The following is a 21,758-nucleotide window of genomic DNA, read 5'->3' as shown; positions in this document are numbered from 1 at the left end:
TTAGGATACCAGAGGACAAAAGTAAAACAGGTCTGTTAAAGATGTTTGTGGAAGCTACCGATGGCCAATGAGAAAAATAAATTTAAATGGATGCATGTTTTTTTTATTGTGGTATGCCTAATATCTACTAAATAATTATATTTTATTTGGGGCAGTGATCTGTTCCGTTAATATGCCATACCTATCAGAGTCTGGTTTTTGGGCCCTGAATAATTTCTGGGGTATTCACTAACGAGTGATCCATGAAACAAAAAAAAGAAAAAAGAAAAAAAAATAGTGTATGTGTGTGTTGCCTCACTTTTTCTGTTTTAATTTCACTGTAGTAAAGTAGTAGTATTTTCTATTACCCTTCTTGAGCAAAATCCCACATTTTTAGATATTAAAAATAGGTCTCCTAAGAAATAGGTGTAATTAATGTCTGTTGACAGTGTGCATTGCACACTGATAACAGACGTAATTCACGCATGGCCTGGAAGAGAGATCTGTGCTGTTTAAGTCAAATGTGCTGGGGATGCAACTTGCCTCTGGCACGTACATGCCAATCACTCAGTATGCACAATGTTTCAAGCCAAAACACTACCACCATGATCACTTGCAATCACTTTGTTAATGCAGGCTTAGCCATACCTCCCCTGACTGTGACTGGCACAGCCTTCGTAAACACGTCCTGTAAAGCTAGATCTAATGTTTAAAATATCCTATAATACACAGTATAGTTAATTTAGAATTTCATATATGTGAATATGCTAATAGCCTGCAGACATTTTGTGTGTGATTAAAGTTAAATTAACAGAGCTAGAGATAAAAACTTCAATAGCACTCACAAACCAGGAACGGGACTCTCTCGCATCCCCAATCACCGAAGAAGAAATAGCCCTCACGATAAAACACACAAAACCCAACAAAAGCCCAGGTCCCGATGGCTTCACAGGCCTCTACTACAAAACATTCAGCACCATACTGATTCCCCATCTGACCACTCTCTGCAATTCAATAATGGAAGGCGAACAGGTACCGCCGGAAATGCTCAAAGCCAACATCTGCCTAATCCCCAAACCACACAAAACACACCTAGACCCTGGTCACTACCGCCCAATATCCCTCCTCAACACGGATATTAAGATCCTCACAAAAACACTGGCCAACAGGATTCAACGACTCCTCCCAAAACTCATACACCCAGACCAGGTAGGATTTATCCCCAACCGCCAAGCCTGTGACAATACCAGACGCACGATAGACTTAATATGGAGAGCCCAACACAAGGACACCCCCACCCTACTACTCTCAATGGACGCTGAAAAAGCGTTTGATCGCTTGCTCTGGCCCTTCCTATTCCGCACTCTACAAAAATTCCACTTCCCTGACACTTTCATCAAAGCCCTCACGACCCTATACTCCAACCCCACGGCGGCTCTCCTACTCCCCAACACCAACCCACATAAGTTCATAATAAAAAACGGGACCAGACAAGGCTGCCCGCTCTCCCCACTCCTGTTTGCCCTCTCCCTAGAACCTCTACTCCAACTCATCCGCTCCACCCCCGAAATCCAGGGCCTTAAGGTTCGACAAGATGAATATAAGATCGCAGCATACGCAGATGATATCCTCCTGACACTCACAGACCCTACCAACTCCCTACCCCCCCTCCTCACGCTCCTTCAAGAGTACGCCCACCTCTCAGGTTATAAACTGAACCTGGATAAAACAGAAGCCCTCCCCCTCAACATACCACAACCACTCCTGACCCAAATAATCCGCTCACATCCATTTCGATACAACCAACAAAGCATTCACTACTTGGGCACACACATTCCAGCAGATCTATCCAAAACATATTCACTAAACTACACCCCACTGATCGAACGAGCCATGTCAGACCTGCAAAGATGGCAACCCATGCACATATCCTGGCTGGGCAGAATCGCATCCATAAAAATGAATCTCCTACCCAAATTCTTATACCTGTTCCAGACTCTACCCATCCCCATCTCTAGATTGGACTTTAAAGCCCTCCAATCAAAAATAGACAAATTCGTCTGGGCGGACAAAAGACCACGGATTAAACGGATAACAATGTACAAAACAGTGAAAACCGGAGGCTTAGGTCTCCCCAACCTCATGCAATACTACCAAGCAGCCCAGTTGGCCCAGGTGCAACACCTCCACTCCCCCCCCGGGAACAAAACTCTGGGTAGATCTGGAACACGACCTTCTAGGTAGAGACCATCCCTCCCTCCTCTTTTGGCTCCCCAAAAATGACAGACCAGATCTCCCCCCGACAACACCTGCTCTAACCACATCCCTACAAGTATGGGACAGAACCAACGCGCGCCACCCCCTCATAAACTCCCCATCACCACTCACCCCGATCCTCAGAAACAAACGTTTCCCCCCAGGCATGACTCCACGAGACTATGCACATTATGAGGACAACGGACTAACCAGACTTCGGGACTTCTACAGAAACCAGCAGCTGATACCATTCCCAGAACTCCCGTGTACCACACCACTAAACACATTCGATCACTTTCGATATCTACAGCTACGCAGCTTCCTGATGGAACCCCAGAACACAAAAACAGCAAATACAAAACTCACACGATTCGAGACAAATTGCCTACATGCCCCCACACACAAAGGACAAATTTCCTTGAAATACTCCCAACTAAACGCCAATTCCCCAACAGACACACTCACCTACACGAAGGCCTGGGAAAGAGACATAGGCCCACCGGATGACCCAACAGTCTGGACAAGCATATGGGAAGCGACCGCCTCACTTACCATATGCGTAAATCATAAGGAACAGGCTTACAAAACCATGCTCAGATGGTACCTGACACCACTGAGACTCAAACAAATGGGAATAGCCCAAACAGACACGTGTTGGAAAAAATGCGGCCAACAAGGCACGTATTTCCATATGTGGTGGCAATGCCCACACAGCTCCCACCTCTGGAAGGCGGTTGCCGACCTCACCTCTAAAATACTGCACGAGACCGTACCCATGGACCCCTGGACATGGCTACTCTCAAAACCCCAACCTCAACTACTGAGGGCACAAAATAAACTAGTGGCGAAAATAGCTCTCGCCACCAGACGCACCATAGCGGAGCAATGGGGCAATCAAAACACGCCTACACTAACAAAAATGGTCCAAAAAACCGAAGAAACAATGGAAATGGACAAACTCTTGGCAATATTACACGACACAACAAAACAATTCCACAAAATCTGGGACCCCTGGATTATGAGACACATAGTAGGGATATAATACCTGGGTCGGGGCGCACGGCCGCTTCAAGGTTCCCTTCCACCCCCCCTTCCCCTCGCCCTTGCGACACTATACCCCTGCACATAAACCTCCCATAATAAACTTGGGAAAATATACCCACTGAAAACCCCGTAGAAACCAAGAAGACAGAGGATACAATATCCACCCCCCAACCAACAGACCAAGACGCGACTGACACCACAAACGCATCTCTAACATAACCAGAGCAACATTACTATCGAAAGCAACCTGCGGAAATTCACACAAATAGGCTGCTAAACAGACCATAAGGTCAAACAGACACGCACACCCCACACACTACAGAAGACCGACACACACCACAAGACAACTAGAATACCAATCTTGCATAACGCAGACAAAGGGCACTATCACGTGAGACGTCCACCTCACACTCCCCATGGGACCCCCCCGGATACCCTCCCGGGAATCCCTCGACACTACATCTCAGCTGTACAAAATAGAATAGTATTCGACACTCACGACAAGAACATACACCACTGATATGGGGACCACACGAACTACGAGCATTACACAAAACTCACACTGTTACGCAAACACACAGACTACAACTAGACCTATCACACTGAACGTAATGGCTAGTAGAAATTACGTTAGACCTGTTATTTTCAGTTAACCCTTGCTCAGTTAACGATACGTGTAATACTACCTGAGCGGTTGTAAGTGGAAAACGACAATAATGTATGGAACGCTATGTAACAAAACGTCTTCCCTACTCCAGCCCGCGTCAGCATATTGACGCGCACAGACGTTAAACGTGTAACTATACTTACCTATGTCGGCCGTGTATAACCTAGCAGGTCAGTCTTGTTTGAATACCAGCATGCCTATTAAAATCAATGCAGGTCATCAATCTACCTAGAAGCATCTTCTGTTAAAGCTATTATGCTAATTTATTATGTTAACCTATGTCAACGCTACCTTGTTTTGCATAACTCATGGTTAGACACCATGCTGACTTATCTGACAAACCTGTTTATTTCTGTTTATTTCTCAAAAAAAATAAATAAGCGCATCAAATCATCTTTACCGTTATGTCTTTGTGCCGACCCATGTAACCAGTTAAATGCCATAATCTTATGATGTAATTGACAATGCGCTTCAAAAATAAAGAATTAAAAAAAAAAAAAAAAAAAAAATTCAATAGCGAGTAAGATTTAAAACAACATTTTCATGGAGGCTGTGTCAGTCACATGGTATGTGTCTGTCTGTCTAGGGCTGTATTAACAGAAACAAAAATGATTTAAAGGACCACTATAGGCACCCAGACCACTTCAGCTTAATGAAGTGGTCTGGGTGCCAGGTCCACCTAGGATTAACCCTTTCGGCTGTAAACATAGCAGTTTCAGAGAAACTGCTATGTTTACTTTAGGGTTAATCCAGCCTCTAGTGGCTGTCTCATTGACAGCCGCTAGAGGCGCTTCCGCGCTTCTCACTGTGATTTTCACAGTGAGAAGACGCCAGCGTCCATAGGAAAGCATTGAGAATGCTTTCCTATGAGACTGGCTGAAGGCGTGCGCGGCTCTTGCCGCGCATGCGCATTCAGCCAATGACGGCGATATGGAGGAGGAGAGAGTCTCCAGCACCGAGGGAGCCCGGCACTAGAAAAAGGTAAGTGTTTAACCCCTTCCTCTCCATCCAGCCCGGCGGGAGTGGGCACCCTCAAGGCACTATAGTGCCAGGAAAACGAGTTTGTTTTCCTGGCACTATAGTGGTCCTTTAACTCCTAAACAGCAAATAACTGAGCAGTTAGACTGCAGGGACATGATATTTACACCAATACTGCTTCATTAAGCTAAAGTTGTCTTGATGCAAATAATATCTGTTTAAGACTTCAGGTGCATTAGCAATCCAGGTGGCGTATTAACAAGGATTAAACTGTATGTATGTATGTATGTATGTATGTGCTATAAAGTAACACCATGTGCTTATAAAACAAACACCTATATTTATTATAATTTATCACAACCATCCCCAACCTCAGGTCTCACTCCCCACCCACTGATACAAACTGATAAAAAGTAACCGAATAACATGGCCAGTAAAAGGGACACACAACGTTTAACTATAAAACGGACCAACCTGAACTCTTCTTGGCAGACTTGGGTGATTTAGCCGAACTTCTCCTCCTCTCTGCCATGTCTGGAGCAATGTACCCTTTGCCAGCCACATCAGACTGAACCAGCAGATGAGACATGAGCTCCGAGCCTCAATCTCAGCTTTCTGTCTGCGTTCCAAGCCTCAATCTCAACTTTGTGTCTGCGTTCCAAGCCTCAATCTCAACTTTGTGTCTGCGTTCCAAGTCTCAATCTCAGCTTTGTGTCTGTGTTCCAAGCCCCAATCTCTTTCCTGTGTCCGAGTCCCAAGCTCCAATCGCGTCGCTGTGTCTGCGTTCCAAGCCTCAATCTCCTCCCCGTTTTTCGCGTTCCAAGCCTCGATTTCCTCCCTGCATTGGCGTTCCAAGCCTCCATGTTGCTTCCCGTGTTCGCGTTCCAAGCCTCTCTCTGGGAATACCACGAAAGACAGGACAATACGAGGCTTGGCATGCCCAGTGAGACTCCCCCATGCTCAGGCTCTGTTTGAGAAGTCTCCCTGGTGCCACATGCCGCTTGTCTGCTCGCTGCAGCCCTGGGTGGCGACACAGTGATAGCCATCCTGAGTGAGAGTGAGAGAGACTGCCATCCAGGTTTGTTATTGTCAGTCTAATGGCTGGAGTGTCTAGGTGAACTGTCAGACCTGATTTATCTCAGCTGTTACAGGGAGAGGAATTTTAGGAACCAGCCATCATTCTAGAAAATAGACAGAACATGTTTTGTTTTATTTATATAATACACCTGGTCTCAATCCCCAACAATAAACCCCCTGATTGCTCATTCCTGTGATGTCCTTCACATTATTTTTCTCCCTGATGCCTTTTGTCTTAAAGCACGGTGGCTCTTTGCCAGGACCCTCTTTCCTTTTTTCATTTTTCATTTTTCTTTGCACTCACAGAGGTGTAAATGTGGGGGGGTGGGGGGTGGGGGGGTGGGGGGGGGGGGGGGGGGGGGGGGGGAATGGATGTACTTTATGTATATGTAGAAAAATCATTATTCAAAAAAACAAACAAAAACCCTGACCTAAAGTAACAGGCTCCAAAATACAATCATGCCATAACAATCAACATGTTTCACTGACACTTTATCAAAATCAAGTGATGGTCTCACATTTGCCTAATCCCACTAATTTGTCTCATTGACGGAGTGTGGTAATTGCTGCGCACGTGCTGTAGATCCCCAATGCTTCCAAGTAATGGATTACAGGTAAGTTTTATGGCTTTTATTTTTAAAGTGATGTCCATAATGCAAACCAATACAATAAAATACTCTAAGGGTAAAAATAATAATTTTGAAACTCTGTTTCAGCCTGTGACACCCACTGCATTCACGCTGGATTTCTGTGCAGTAAATAGAGAAGATCTTAATTAATATTAGGTTAACTATTTAGTAAATAGAGGGATCGTTTTTTTTTTTTTAAATGTTTATATGATGTAGCTGTAGCACAATGTTTAATCACCATGGTGTGATTACAAAAATTGCAATCCACGATAGTGAGCAAGGAATATGAAAGCATATACATAGGAGGGAAGGGGAGCTGAGGAGAGCTATTTGGGGAACTATCAGCCATAGGTCCCAGACTTTATAAAATTGCTTAAAAGGTGTTGTGAACTAAAGCTGTAAGTTTGTCCATTTCCATTGCTTTTTTTGTTTCTCGGGTCACTGAAGTCAGGTCCTATGTTACCTCTCAGCTATCGCTTTTCTTGTAGGTAATGTAATTTTAGCTAACACTTTGTCGGTATAAGCCCTTCTAGCAGTTTATTCAACAGCCAGATCCAGGGGTCCACTTTGTTCAAGTATTTGTGAAGGTTAAACATGCTACTTGGTACCATAAATGTATAAAGGAACCCCTATTCCCACAATTCTTCCAGCAGGTATGTGTGGTGAGTTTCCATATACCCAAAACAGATGGATCGGGTGAATTACCATCTGAAAAGCGCTTTGTATGCTTGTTCTTTATGGTTCACGCCTATGGTTAAAGTTTAACCCCTTAAGGACCAAACTTCTGGAATAAAAGGGAATCATGACATGTCACACATGTCATGTGTCCTTAACCCCTTAAGGACCAAACTTCTGGAATAAAAGGGAATCATGACGTGTCACACACGTCATGTGTCCTTAAGGGGTTAAGGGGCTACATAGCCTTCCAAATGTCCGATGAGGTTGAAGCCCCCTCTGGGGTGTCAATATCCATCTCCCAAACCGACATATATGTTAGGGAAAGGGAAATATTGTAGGTTACTATAAAAGGATAAATGCTAGATATTTGGCTCTGATGGACTGGAAAAGCTAGACACTGTTCTTCAAATGGCATCTGTGTTTTGGTACCTGCATCTACATTAGTAGGTAAGGGATCCTATTCTATGTTAGATTTTCTATGTAGTATATAGAAATGGTTGATTATTTTTTGGGGAAAAATGACTCCCTGATTACAGTAGCAGACTCTGATTCACTGACGCATGTACAAATTAGCACTAATATTTATGTTGCTTGATTACACCATATATTTTTCCTTTTCTAGCCTTTCCTACATTAATTTGAAGTGTCTTGCATAATGGCAGCTGCAGATCTTCAACAGATCCTTCAGAAACTTGTAAGTGGCTTGTAGTTGTTATGGTGTCTGGATTTACCTGGTGCTATCCCACTGTTAAAAGTCAAACATTTTTGGATGGTATGACACCTTCCCAGGTCCCCGGGTTACATTCAGTCCACCCTTTTTAACAGGTAGAGCTAAAAAGAAGTACCTATTTGGTACAAGCGTATCGGCTGCGTCCAGTGTTTGACCAATTCATTGACTTAACAAGTTACTCCTGGCATCATAATCACTACAGCTGGCTTTAGTGGTTATGGTGCTTAAATCGAGTAGTTAAGTGCTTCTTTCGTGGGAAACAGTAGTTCAACTGCATGCATAGCATTTTGTTATTTTAAACTGTCACTTTTTAGTAATTTTAGTATCATGTTTACCAAGTAATTAACAAATATGTATGTGAAAGATAAAATGTCGGCTTCCACACCTCTTTATGCTGCAAATGGGTGCCCCCCCCCCCCCCCCCCCCATTTTAGCTCCCTGTCAATCATTGTTACAAGTTCAGTCCTTGGCCCCTGTCAGTCAGCACATTGGAAGTACATAGAAGAGAGGAGAGATGTAATGAGGTTTTATTTCTCCTCCTCATTTACAATGTTTGCTCTATACTAAGCTATGGTATAATTTGCAAAAGCCTTAATGCACATTTAAAATCAAACTGATAATCTTGTGAATAATAAAACGACTAACACAAGTTATAGGTGTTTTTCAATGTTTTATTTAGTTGTCTAAATTCCCGAACAGTGACAGTTTCCCTTGAACGTATACATTATTTGTGTACATGTGTGCATTAGTGCACCATGATTAAATGGGCAATCGAAGCAACATAACCAGTAGAGCTGAGTGTACTGGTTATATTTTCAAGAATTTCTCCGCACATTTCCCACATCCTTTTGGATGGAAGCAGTTTGACAAAACCAGGGGCTCTACACTGCGTCTGAAATCTGCCCCGGTGCGGATTACATTTCTGCCTTCTCGATGTCCGTTTAGTGTAGCCGATCAGTCTCAGCCTTTCAGTTTGAACAGAATTGATGATGATAATATAGACGTGTTAAAACCACATTATCAACGAGACAAAGGAAGGGGCAGTCTGTGGCAGTGGGGTAGAGTCCTGGAGTTTGTCAGATTGAACCAAAGTGTTTGACAAGGAACTGGGGGATGAAGCCCAAAGACTCTTGGCAACATGACCACTGCACTAAACTGTAATGGTTATGTTACTGAGAGCGTCCATGTTACATGGTGGCAGTCATTTGCATAGCATTCTGGGAACGAGCCAAATTGTTCAAACCTGGAAACAAATGTCATAGAAATAGTATACACTATTTGGTGTTGCTTTCACTAGCTGAATATGAACATTTAGTTATATTGTATTCCACATATTGCGGAGGACAAGCACACATTACCTCAAATAATTTAATGAAAATATGTAAATACCATAATTGTGATGTATGTGCGTGAAATACTCGCTTGTTTGTCTGTTTAATTATACGTGCAAGCTGTTTCTAATTGTGAAGTGTAATTTTACAGCGTATACTGCCTGAAGATGATTTTAAGGAAGAAGATATTAATGTATTAATTGTGACATGCCAGAAGTGTTTGGAGGAAGAGCAGGCGGCCCTTCTGCTCAACGTAATCCGAGATGAGGAAAACCAGGTCAGTTGTGTCAGGATTAGAAACCAAAAACTATCACCATTTGTCATCCTTTATTAGTAAAGCCATAATCATGTTCTGACAATATTGCTCATGGAACTATGGAAAAGGAAGGTATTATATAGTTAGTCCACCTATTGTACTGGGCTGCAGAATTTGTTGGTGCTTTATAAAAAAATAATAATAAAAATATGACGTTGTTGTCGCAATTAGCCGTTTTTATTATTTAGATTTTTTTTAATTAACCTTTTCCCACAAATGACCGTTTACTGAATGAGCACCAATGTAAAAAGCACGAAGAGACCTGAATTACTGCACGTTATAAGGAGAGGTTTGTATTTTTGGACCATGAATATTTTATTTTTATTTGTTTATTTAAATTCAGACAGAATGCAATATTAAATACAGTTCCAAGTCAGAGCAATGCATTCCGGTACTGTTTCGTTATTAAGGAAGAAAATCATACTCGTTCAAATTTTCCACAATCGAATGTGACGTAAACGTGTTAAAGGACCACTATAGTGCCAGGAAAACATACTCGTTTTCCTGGCACTATAGTGCCCTCAGGGAGCCCGCACCCTCAGGGACCCCCTCTCGCTGGGCTTTAGGGAGTGGAAGGGGTTAAATTTACCTCTTTCTCCAGTGCCGGGCGGGGTCTCTCCTCCTTCTCTCCGCCTCCTCTCCTCCTCTTCGGCTGAATGCACATGCGCGGCATTCAGCCAGTCTCATAGGAAAGCATTTACAATGCTTTCCTATGGACGCAAGCATCTTCTCACTGTGATTGTCACAGTGAGAAGCACGCAAGCGCCTCTAGCGGCTGTCAATGAGACAGCCACTAGAGGCTGGATTAACCCAAATATAAACATAGCAGTTTCTCTGAAACTGCTATGTTTATAGATAAAAGGGTTAAACCTAGCTGGACCAGGCACCCAGACCACTTCATGAAGCTGAAGTGGTCTGGGTGCCTATAGTGGTCCTTTAAGGCTGTGTCTCTTTACTAACATTTGGTAAACAACCATTCTTGACAGAGGGCTGAAGGTTTTCAAAACCTTTACAAAGGAAGTTGATTTCCGATGATATGGTAAAAGTCCTAAAGTGACCTTTAATAAACTACTACTAGTGAAATCCATGGCTATAAGTTTATATCAAATATTTCCCTCCAGTTGCAGAAAGCAGGTTTGAGTTTAGCTGAATGTTCCATTATAGCTTCTTTCTCACCCAGACTAGTAGTCTCTTTAAAATAGCTGTTTTCTACAACAAGGCAGATTATGCTAAAATGTTTGGTTTTCTTGATCTGAATTTCTCAGTGGAATGATAGCATTAATAGAATTTTATGTTTTGAGATACGTTGAGAGCTGTTATTTATGGCCTATTTAATAAAATTATAGAATGTGTATTGCACATACTACAAAGGCCATCAGAAACAATGCAGAGGTTCCTTTGTAGAGAGAAGGCAGTGGAAAGTACCGTCCCCTATCCTCTTACTTCCGTGAACACTATTGAATCAGTCGAGTAAGAGATAAAGTACACAATAACATGGTTCTTTTTGTAGCATTTCTGTGTCTACGATACGGTATTGTGCCAGACGTGTACATGCAGAACTGGAACGGCCAAATGAAGTCACATGACATTCTATAACTGGGCCAGAACAGCATGCTATATAATTTAAATAATTACAAATATATTACTATAAATATAATCAAATCGACTACAATTATGGTCAGCTCACGTGTGACAATTCTGCTTTCGTACCTTGGTGACCTGTTGGGTGTCTGTTATATGAAGTAGGAGCCAATATAAGGTTATTTGCCAGAAGCTGACTCAGGACATGGTGAAGCCTTGTTTTGCAGTGAAGAAAGATAATACCTTATAAACAGCTGTAGACCATCTGTCGTAAAAATCACGTTTGCTTCATTTTTTATTTAGTGGAGTTTATTCACTAAACAGCAAATTTGAGATCTCATTTTCTAATTGATGCCAGAGTGGCATACATAAAAAAAAAATGCTATTTTAACTCTATTTACAATGTGACGATGCAGTTTAGTTTTTGTAATCTGCTTTAATCTCACCACAATTCAGTCTAGTGAAAACAACACATTGTGTGAAACGTCAACTCATTTATTAGAGGGAAGACTAACAATGATCAATGTACTGATATTGTTGATAATAAACACTTGTATGTAAAATGAATGAGACCCCTGTTTCTCTTTTTTCCCCAGTATAATTTTGGAAACGAGAGAAAAGGAGCTTACTTCTAATCCCATAGAGCAGACATTCTACAAAGATATGAGTCATCTTAATGGCAGCGTAATCTGATTAACTAGATAGACCTGCTGTTTGTGAAAACATTTAGAGGCTTGTTGTATAAAACAAGATCTTTAGTCTAAAGGCTTTCAAATGCTGATTTAGGATTTTTTTTTACTTCAAATTAATCACAAACGCATGTTAACCATTCATTTCATTTTTATCCTGTTTTTTTTCCCACCTTCTAAATATACAATAACCCAAAAGTGGATAGCGCTTAAAAATATATATGTTAAGCCCAATACTTAATGCATTCTACTCCATGCTTTTCTATGAGGATTTAATGAATGCTGGCTGTACTCATGCAGAGCGCGAGGGCGTCAAGAGTCTGGTAAACTCCTGGAAGCACCACTACTGGCTGTCTGGTTGACAGCCACTAGAGGCAATCTTAGTACTGCAATGTAATCACTGCAGTTTCTATAAAACGGCAATGTTTTACATTACAGGACTACGGGTGACAGGGACAACGCACACAGACTACTTTAATGTGCTGAAGGGCTCTGGGGGCCTATTGTGTCCCTTTTAATCTTATTTTTGTAAAGTTTTACTTCAGTGTAATTTCATAAACCTTACGTGCTGTTTTTCTGTGTTATTACTCTCACACTACTCTGCCAGCATCAGTAAGGTAGAGGTTAGTGGAGTAGAACACTCAGGACCTATAGATATGCTTGTAGATAGAACAGAGTGAGAAATAGCCATGTACGGAGAGAACTGACACACTGAGTTCCATTTAAGGAGCAACCAGGATTTCTAACATTATGTTATTATTATTTTTTTTTTTATTCTTTATTTTTGTTGTGCATAAGCTTATAACATTCGCATGTGAGGTACCCCAAAGGCAAACCTCCAGCGCATTTAAACAGTTAGACACAGAGGTACATGTTAGAACAAGCACATTTTTTTTTAGGCTATAAACAGTATGGATTTACGCTTCTAAGGTATTGTTGTGATAAAACAAACTTGATAACGATAGAACATTGACTTTAATGTAAGTTGCTTTGTACGCAGGGTTAGTGCGTGTGGCAGTCTAGTATCGACTTAGGTAATGCATGTATTTAATGCTAGATAAGAAATCAGGCTAGTGTGGTTACGCTTTGTATTGGTCATACTTAGTGGAGGCATATAGGCATCTCTCCTAAGGTTGTCAGGTGTTTGTACCCTAGCATTTAATAATCGTTGTGTGTCTATAGCATTGTTTAGTGGGACTACGCTTAGATATCAGTGCGTTATATACATGCTAAACCATTGCGTTTGTGAGTAAGACACGAGTAACTACCCAGGCTTAATAGGGTAGAAGGTATGCAATATATGTATTTCGCTATTCTGGTCTAGGCTATGATGTAGCAGAGAACAGTAAACAACGACTATATCTTGTTTCCAAAGTGGGGTAACATCATTACACAGTCCAGGGTATCGTGGGGCATTAAGAGTTTGTCAAGTAGGCATATCGATGCTGGACTATGAGAGCGAGAGTCACTGGATCTTTAAGCAGGTGAGTGTGGTGGCGCTCTCTTGTGCAAGTCGGCCAACAGGTGAGTTACCAGCCAGTTTGCACATAGTAAGAGAAAAAAAAAAGAAGAAATAAAAGCACAAAAATCATAAACATACGTGGCAGGTCAAAATGTTTGTTAGTTTCATAGTCCATACGGGACCGGGTGTCCACAGCCGCGGATCGGTAAGTCCATGGTACGCATGGTGAAACTGCCCTGCTACACAAGTGAACAGTTAGCCTATGCCCCGGTTCGTGAAGCTTAGTGTGGGCAGGTGTGTATTCCGGGTGGTGCTGTCTCCGTGGGTTTTGGCGTGTACTTGCATCTTTGTTGGGATTGCTGTCAGGTTGTGTGATGTCTCCAGCATGGATGGCTTCCCTTTTTATCAACGCGTGCGTTGTGTGACCCGTACTTTTGAAGTGGAGGGTGCCGCTTGGAGTATCTGTTGGAGCGCTGATGAGCTAGTTTCACCGTGGGTGTCTGCTGGGGTGGGTTCACATCCGCGGTGTGCGGTATGCCGTCTTGCGGGCGGGTTCGGTATTGCGGGGTGCATAGAACTGTCCACCTTCGGGTACCCTTGCGGCGAGCCTGCTGGGACCTGCCTTTCCTGTTTTTCCCCCTCTCGGAGGTGTGACTGAGGTCTCTTTGCTTGCCGGGACTCCCATGGGCCGTAGTGGGTGCGTGTCTCCCAGATGCAGTGGCTTGTTGCAGGTATGTTACCTGTTTTTTGGTCCCGGTCGTGGGGTGTCCAGGGTGTACTGCCCTGGCTGGTTGCCGTGCCATATGTGGTCTGGACTTCTTCCCAGCGTTTGGTGGCTGAGGTAACCGGTGCTTGTGTGCTAGTTTGGCCCAGAACTGCTCCCACATGGCTTCGAACCTTGCGTTGGAGGCCGCCTCCCAGTCGCTGGGAGTCTGTTGTTGTGCTTGGGCAATGAAGCCGTCCGCCATTTTAATCGGGCCTTGTGGCTCTCGCTTGTCTGCCGTGCGCCTTAATGCAGCGCTCTGTTGGGTGTTCTCTGCTCTGATGTGTGGACTGGGATAACCCCCACCGGTCCTGAGGGGGGGGGGGGGGGGGGGAGAAAGACTGTTCCCGGGGGTTCCATTCCCCGTTCTTGTGCCTGTGGAGCGGCCGTCTCCTCGTGGCTCAGTCGTAAGTAGGCCACAGGCCTCGATATATTCAGTCGGCTGCGCCGGTGGTCGGAAGAGGTACCGTTCTGTGCAGCAGCCCCTCCCGGTTGTGAAACTCTTGGTCTGCGGCTTGTGGTTAGTGGTAGCTGGGTGTAATTTCCCATAATTTGTCCCCAGACGCAGGAGCTCTCTCCTAACACGTCTGGGCTGCTTGGTTGCTTGGCTCCGCCCCCCTAACATTATGTTGTTATGTATTATGGGTGAAAAAGAAAACATCAGGGCTATTTTACGAAAAGGAGCATTGCTGGGAGTTCAAAGTAAAGTTCAAAATTTAGGCGAAAATGGCCACATTACAAAAGTTCTCCAAGTTAACTATTTTCAGTTTTGCCATTTGAGCCTAAAATTTTAAATTCCCTTTGAATTCCTGGCAAATAAGCGGATACATGATGAAATCCACACTTCTTTATCAGAAGCTTTTCGACCCCAGTCCCCTGTCATTGTTATGAGCTCTGTCTGTTGCGCCTGGAAGTTATATAGCATATAGAGCGAGCAAACGGGGTTTCTCATTCTCCTCGTTTGCATTGTTTGCGCTGGCATTGCCTGTGTGTGAGAATGTTCAGACTGGGCCAACAACCGATTCTGATTGATTGAAATTGCAAACACACCATTTGGTGAAAGACCGAATAAATAAAAACTACATGCTGTCCAATGATATATCCTGTTTTCACCATGTGGGCTGCATTAAAAATGACCCTAGTAACCGCTTATTGTCATTCTAAATGGCATTTTGTATGCCAGCATTGTTTCTAAAACGTTTTCTAATCCAATTGAATCTTTGCAGGTAATTATCAGGAGCGTGGGATGGAATCTTATCGGCCCAGTTACAAGCTGGTTTCAGAAATGTCCTGAGGATGATGACAAAAGGAAGCTCTGCTTGGAAATGATAAATCAGTTAATTCAAGTGCGTGCCTTTATTTATATTTTGCAATTTTACAGTGCTTTCAAAAACCTCAAACAACTGCCTGATTGAGTCAGATAATTCCTACCGGTATTTAATCTGTTCCTTATTGGAGAATGACATACTCTGGCAGTTTACAGAAGAATGTTCTGTTTTCTGCGCATTGGAATGCTGGGAGCTAATCTACTCGACTGTTTTAATTGCAGGTTCTAATTGGCTGCTGTCATCACATACTTTTTTTTTTTTTTTAAAGGGAAACTATAAAAAATGTTGGTGCTGTTTGACATATTTGATTCTATCATTCTAATTATATTTAATAACATTATTAAAGTTGTGAATACAGCTAAATAACCCACACATCCAGTCTTCTAAAGTACGCGGTTTGGTATTGTTTTGCAGATATGTAACCTAAAGGAGGTTCTGTTGGGTTTACTTGAACATATAGATGAGGCCAAAGGAGAAGATATACCTCATGTTATTTTGCTTCTCCTGGATCCACTTCAGAAAGGTGATTTTATTTACAAAATGTAGTCTTCATGCCAGTTTTATACGTTTATGTGCATCATGATTGTGTCATTAAATTGAATATATTTAATTCTTGATTTTGGGGTGCCTAAACTCTGAGATTTAATGAGTCATTTACAGAGTTGCAAAGTATCAAAAAGTTCAAGTTGCCATGATTGGAAGAACAAAACTCAGCTGGTCTCTGAAACCATTCTTAAAAGGTCAATCTGGACTTAAAATGACCCGTTCCTTTTCTTAAAAGGACTTTGACTGGACATGGCACCCTATTTTTAATGCTTATATTAACACTTTTAGCCCAGTGCAATAAAATACAATTAAAATAAATTATAATAAAACAATACTTTCAGTGATCCTGAAGCAGCACAACTCAGATAAGCAGACAGCAACTTTAGGTAGTCCCCTACTTCAACAGGAGGAGGGGTGACCAATTGGGAACTTTTCATTTTGGTTTATGAGGTCTGGTCTGTCCTGTAGGGGTTTATGAGTTATGACATATAATGAGTGTAACCACTTTTACAAACTTCATACAGCGGCTGATAACCTTTTTTGCATAGCCCGGTTCATCCAAAGCTAGATTTGGTGCAGGGTTCTCGTTGTACTGCAAAATTTGCAATTGATCAAAAATAAATATAAAAAGAAAAAGAGAAACTGGTTGCGGCAAATACAGTGAGGGTAGTACTTGACAATAAGTTGCCAAATTAATATCACATCTAATACAAATACCAAGATTGCCAAAGTCTATTGAGGTTGTGCAGCAGAGGGTAAGTAAATTTGGCTAATAATCCAATATTTTTACCAACTCAGATCAGTTCCATAATGTGAAATAAAAACTCGGAAAAACAAAATAGACTAATATTGTATGCGTCAAATGAGAAAATGAAAGATAATGGAAAATACAAAACAAGAAAAAGGAGATGGCAGTGTTGTCCAAAGACGCCACTAGTTCCCCCAGAAGAGTTACCGAGATATCCAAGGGCATGAACCGCAAATAATGTAATACAAAAAAAAGAATAAAGTGGGGTGGCCACTCCCTCCGCTATACGCGGGTGGTTGTCCACTCCACCATGTGATATCTCTTAAGAGTACAAAAATCGTATGTATGGTACAACCTTTATTTAGCCAAATACATATATACACAAACTAACTACATGTGAAAATCTCCTCACTGAAGAAAAAAATTAATACGTGAAAACCAAGTAATATACCTTTAAAAGCTGGGTAGACTAATTGTGAAAAGCCACAGAAAATGCCAGAAGTATAGTTATATAAACTGCAAAGCTTCCAGTGTCTTAGATACAAATTAAAAACAAATTCGGCTCAAAGACGCGCTCAACGCGTGTTTCTACGCAATATAGCACTGTTCCTGTTTTGGTGGGTGGGCGATCTTTTATTTGTAAGTGACACTTACTTGAAGATTCACCTTAATTATATCGCTAAGCACCTGCTTACTACCTTTACTTTTTATGGCTACACAGTTCAGTGTCTCTAATCTACCCTGATAACCCTCTACTCAAATATACATGCTTTGCCTGTTTCTCCTTTACCCTGTCTAACTAATGGACATTAAGATTCCCACTATACTGCCCCCACTCTGAGATAAACAGGAGGTGTGCATATGTGGAACTTGCAACATTATTATCTAAAGTGTAGCAGGTTCAGGAAGTATTTACTGTGTTATTCTGATAGTTTACATAGTATCTAACACAGAATCTGTCTGTTTGAGTTCGATACAGACACTGCTCATAGATGCTACGCCCTGCATAGGAATAGCATTATACTGTGCTGTGGGGGTGTATATATCTAATACTCTAGCCTCCTATCCTGTTAATAGAGTGATCTCCACTTATAGTCATACTATTTATTATTACTTTTTGCCACACAGTATTTGTTTGTCAATCTTTGAAGTATTATATATATCTAAGCCACTGGAAGCTTTGCAGTTTATATAATTATACTTCTGGCATTTTTTGTGGCTTTTCACAATTAGTCTACCCAGCTTTTAAAGGTATATTACCACTTGGTTTTCACGTATTAATATTTTTTTCTCACACTGAGGAGATTTTCACATGTAGTTAGTTTGTGTATATATGTATTTGGCTAAATAAAGGTTGTACCATACATACGATTTTTGTACTCTTAAGAGATATCACATGGTGTATTGGACAATCACCCGCGTATAGCGGAGGGAGTGGCCAACCCACTTTATTCTTGTTTTTTTTTTTTTTATGATTGAAAATACACTCACAAAGAGGGAGCTATCTATTAGCTCTCAGAATTCCGTATTTGGCAATACAATCCTTGTGACGGGATATGGAGTGGATGAAACTGTACGACGCTAACAGTTGAATTACAACCCCCAGAAATCTATGCTTTACATCTGTCTTGTAGGAGGAAAAAATGGAAACACTACTGCTTGAGAGAGAGGAATAAAAATGGATGACTTCTAGAGCAAAATCTATTCTTTGAGAAAAAAAAATCTAAAATATATAATCAATTAAAACCCCACCCTGCGTAACCTAATCTACACATTGATCTAATGTGTGGGTGCAATTTTATTACCTTCAGAGTATCCAGCAGTAGTGGAAACGTTTACAGTCTTTTTACAATTGAAGAGTAGATCACTGTATACTGGCTAGACAGAAAGGTAGAGTGATTGTACAGCCAGGGGCCACAGGGCAAATTTGAGAAAACCTGAACGTGGGTTTGAGGGCCAGAGCAATGTTACGCTGTCCGAGCTACGAAGTAAATATCTCCCCATGTTTTCCAGTTCTTCTGAACCTCGGCAACAAAAAGGCGTATTCTGTGGGAATCTCGCTGTCAACCATCCACGCTCAGCTATGCCTTCTACCCGTGCCATACACTCGAGAACAGATCCAGGAAGACAAGCACTTTGTCTGCCAGTGTTTCTCCGCATTGCTGCAGTTTGCTAAACCATTTGTTGATCTGGTCTCTCAATCCACAGACGTTGCGAAGGATTCAGAAAGCGAAGAGCTAAGAAAAGAATTGGCAACATTGTAAGCACTGGCTAGGACCTGCAACAAATACATTCTAGAATGCTGTCTAGAAGTGTTATGAAGCTTGGTAGCACAGTACAGATAAATATTGTTTATGTAAAACATTGACACTTTCACATATTAACCCTTCATGAGAATAGATGTCCCTGAATGCTTTGTAATGGGGTATTTTTGAGAAATAAACAGATGCCATTATAATCTTGTTTGAACAGGACCATCACTGCATTTTGTTCATTTAAAGGGGCCCTCTAAGCATCCTAATCACTACAACACTTATAGCACTGTCCCACAGTGAGGAGTCAAGACATTTTCAAACAGCTTAACACTTACCTTACCTGTTTAACACTGGGAACGAGGTCCCCCTCGTTCCCACTTTCCTTCCTTTCTTTTGTGATATTGTTAAAGCAGAAGTTCCCATTTAGCCTAACAATATCAATTGTGTCTCTTTGTGGCTGAGGATTCCTTGAATTATATATAACTTTGTAGTGTAAATTTATGGATTATATTCTAGATTTGTGCGCAAAATCCGATCAGCTGTGCTCAATGAACCAAATGCCTACTAATCTCTGAACAAACTAAGCTATTAATTTGTGATTGCTAAACAAAGCAATTCGTTCGTCCAGCACTTAACAGGCATTTGATTCGGAAAAATGAGCAATACAGTGATGTTGTTACAATTTTTGTTTGTAAATTGTTTTCTGCCTTATGTTTGATCATTGTTTGTGCCGCCTTCAGTCTGACTGGTTTACTACACAATATATTATGTCTTCTTCGTTCTTTAAACAAAATATTACATTAAATAATTTTTATATCTCACGTGATACATCAGTAATGACCCCAGTCCTCCAAGGTCCTCTTCAGCTCCTGGCAATGTCGTCTATGGAGGATTCCATGAAGGCGCGGGATCCTCCATATAAGAGATTTTTTACCTCAGCCGACACTAGTGATGAATGAAGGCTTATAATATCTTTTGACTGGTTTGGAATTTTGGTAAAATGCCAACAAACTTTCTATGAGCATTTTATAAAGATTTTTTTTTTTTTTTTTTATAGGGGTGGTGTGGGTAAGACAGTTCAGTGATATGACTGTACATTTGCTGCAATGTAAGCTCACCCCCTGCTTTCAAATAGTAAAGTTTCACTAAATCATATAATTCATACAGTCAGGCAGGGGGGAGGAGTGAAAAGGCTCTACAATTTGATTGTTCGCATTACATTAGCATTCCAGAGATTGATAAAGATGGCTATGACAGTTTTATAAACGTTTATTTTAGAAATATACGATTTAACTATATTTGCTGTGTGCGGACATTCTGTAACTAGTTTTAGTAAGGCTGGTAATGCCTTTGAGGGCCTTGCAAATACATATAAGCAAGGTGTTTGACCATTTTTATTTATGTCTCATCTAATGTATGTGAGAAAAATTTATTTTTTTGCTTTTATATTAACATTTAGGACCCTGTGTGAAATACTGCAAGATAAAGGACATTGCATACTGTCTAAAGCTTTTAATTTTTTCCAAATATTTTTAAAGTGGCTTAACGAATAAGTGAAAATTAACACTTGTATACATTTACATAATTTAAAATTTTACATCTATCTGCAAAGCAATATATACACAAAATTGCTGTGTTTTATGCTAGCTATATATCCCTTGCTTCAAATACGTGTTATAATAATATTTCTCAATTAAATTGCTCAGTAGTGAAGGGGTTAATGTCGCTAATATGCACCAGTCATACCCCATGGTATATAAAGTGGTACGAAGTTGTTTAGGGGCCCTTTAATGGTACGTCTGTATAAATGCCATATAATTATAATACATAGTTGATTAATAAAGTCCGAATTGTGTTCTATCTGCTAATTATATCTAAGACCGGGTTAGGCAGCTGAGTTATAGTCATTTCTTTGTGGAATGGCAATGATTGTATAACGTGAATGACATTAACAATTATACATTGTAGTATCATATATTCATACTCTGTTTCCCTCTTTAAGTTGTTATAGTTGTTTGAAGCAGCCCCTGCTTGGTGCGCCGCTGCATGTACTTCCTGAAGACATGGGTGACAACCCTTTCCACTTGTTTGCTAAAGAGATTTTGGTAAGTGTAATTGTTAAATCATAGGACTATATATTCACATCCTTACTACTATCAATATATTATATTTATAAATGAAAAGGTTAAAAGAGGGTTGTCTAACCATGGCCATTCAGCTTTTGTTTAATTACAACTCTGATGATAAATGGTACAGAGACATCAGCAGTTAAAGGGACACTCCGGACCTCTAAAGTACTTTAGCTTTCTGAAATACTCTGTGTGCAGAGTGTGTCCACTTTTTTTCATTGTAGGAAATAGAAATTGGCAATTTTATAGTTTTAACTATTTACAATCCCCTGGTTTTCAAGCAGACAACCGGTCCTGTTACTTCCTGATTTGCTTAGTGGAGCTAAATTCATGGGGCAGCAATTACCCAGAGCTGGATTAGGAAGCCTGTGATTGGACGGCCACAGAAAGTCTGGGTGGGGTTGCAAGGGGAGGGCCTGTAAAGGCTTCAGACAAGAGAAATGCAGAGTTTGCAAGCTGTTTTTGTGTAAAATAATGCATGCTTTCATTTGGAGTATATCTACTAATCTGTGCGTTTCAGTTTTATTTGTGCAGTGCACCAAAACAACTTCATCTAAATAAAGTTGTTATGG

The 21,758-nt window shown here is 41.1% G+C and overlaps 2 protein-coding genes across 4 annotated transcripts in view; one reads left to right on the top strand and one right to left on the bottom strand.

The window, feature by feature from the left end:
• RPAP2 (RNA polymerase II associated protein 2) overlaps positions 1–5,519 on the bottom strand; it is a 94,903-nt gene extending 89,384 nt beyond the window's left edge. For both annotated transcript variants that reach the window (XM_063428392.1, XM_063428393.1), the window contains exon 1: positions 5,399–5,519. In XM_063428392.1, the coding sequence (XP_063284462.1) occupies positions 5,399–5,513 (115 nt within the window). In that variant the 5' untranslated portion in view covers positions 5,514–5,519. The remainder of the gene's footprint in view (positions 1–5,398) is intronic.
• A 291-nt stretch (positions 5,520–5,810) lies between these two features.
• Positions 5,811–21,758, top strand: part of GLMN (glomulin, FKBP associated protein) — a 32,559-nt gene continuing 16,611 nt past the window's right edge. Inside the window, exons 1-7 of one of the 2 annotated variants that reach the window (XM_063428384.1) lie at positions 5,811–6,002; positions 7,931–8,002; positions 9,521–9,646; positions 15,407–15,526; positions 15,923–16,031; positions 18,816–19,062; positions 21,060–21,162. In XM_063428384.1, the coding sequence (XP_063284454.1) occupies positions 7,964–8,002; positions 9,521–9,646; positions 15,407–15,526; positions 15,923–16,031; positions 18,816–19,062; positions 21,060–21,162 (744 nt within the window). In that variant the 5' untranslated portion in view covers positions 5,811–6,002; positions 7,931–7,963. Of the gene's footprint in view, positions 6,003–6,555; positions 6,616–7,930; positions 8,003–9,520; positions 9,647–15,406; positions 15,527–15,922; positions 16,032–18,815; positions 19,063–21,059; positions 21,163–21,758 lie in introns of those variants that run through there. The other variant, XM_063428385.1, reaches the window with a different exon arrangement.

Source organism: Pelobates fuscus, chromosome 7, assembly GCF_036172605.1.
Source record: "Pelobates fuscus isolate aPelFus1 chromosome 7, aPelFus1.pri, whole genome shotgun sequence".
Taxonomy (NCBI): domain Eukaryota; kingdom Metazoa; phylum Chordata; class Amphibia; order Anura; family Pelobatidae; genus Pelobates; species Pelobates fuscus.
This window is presented reverse-complemented; position numbering and strand designations above follow the sequence as displayed.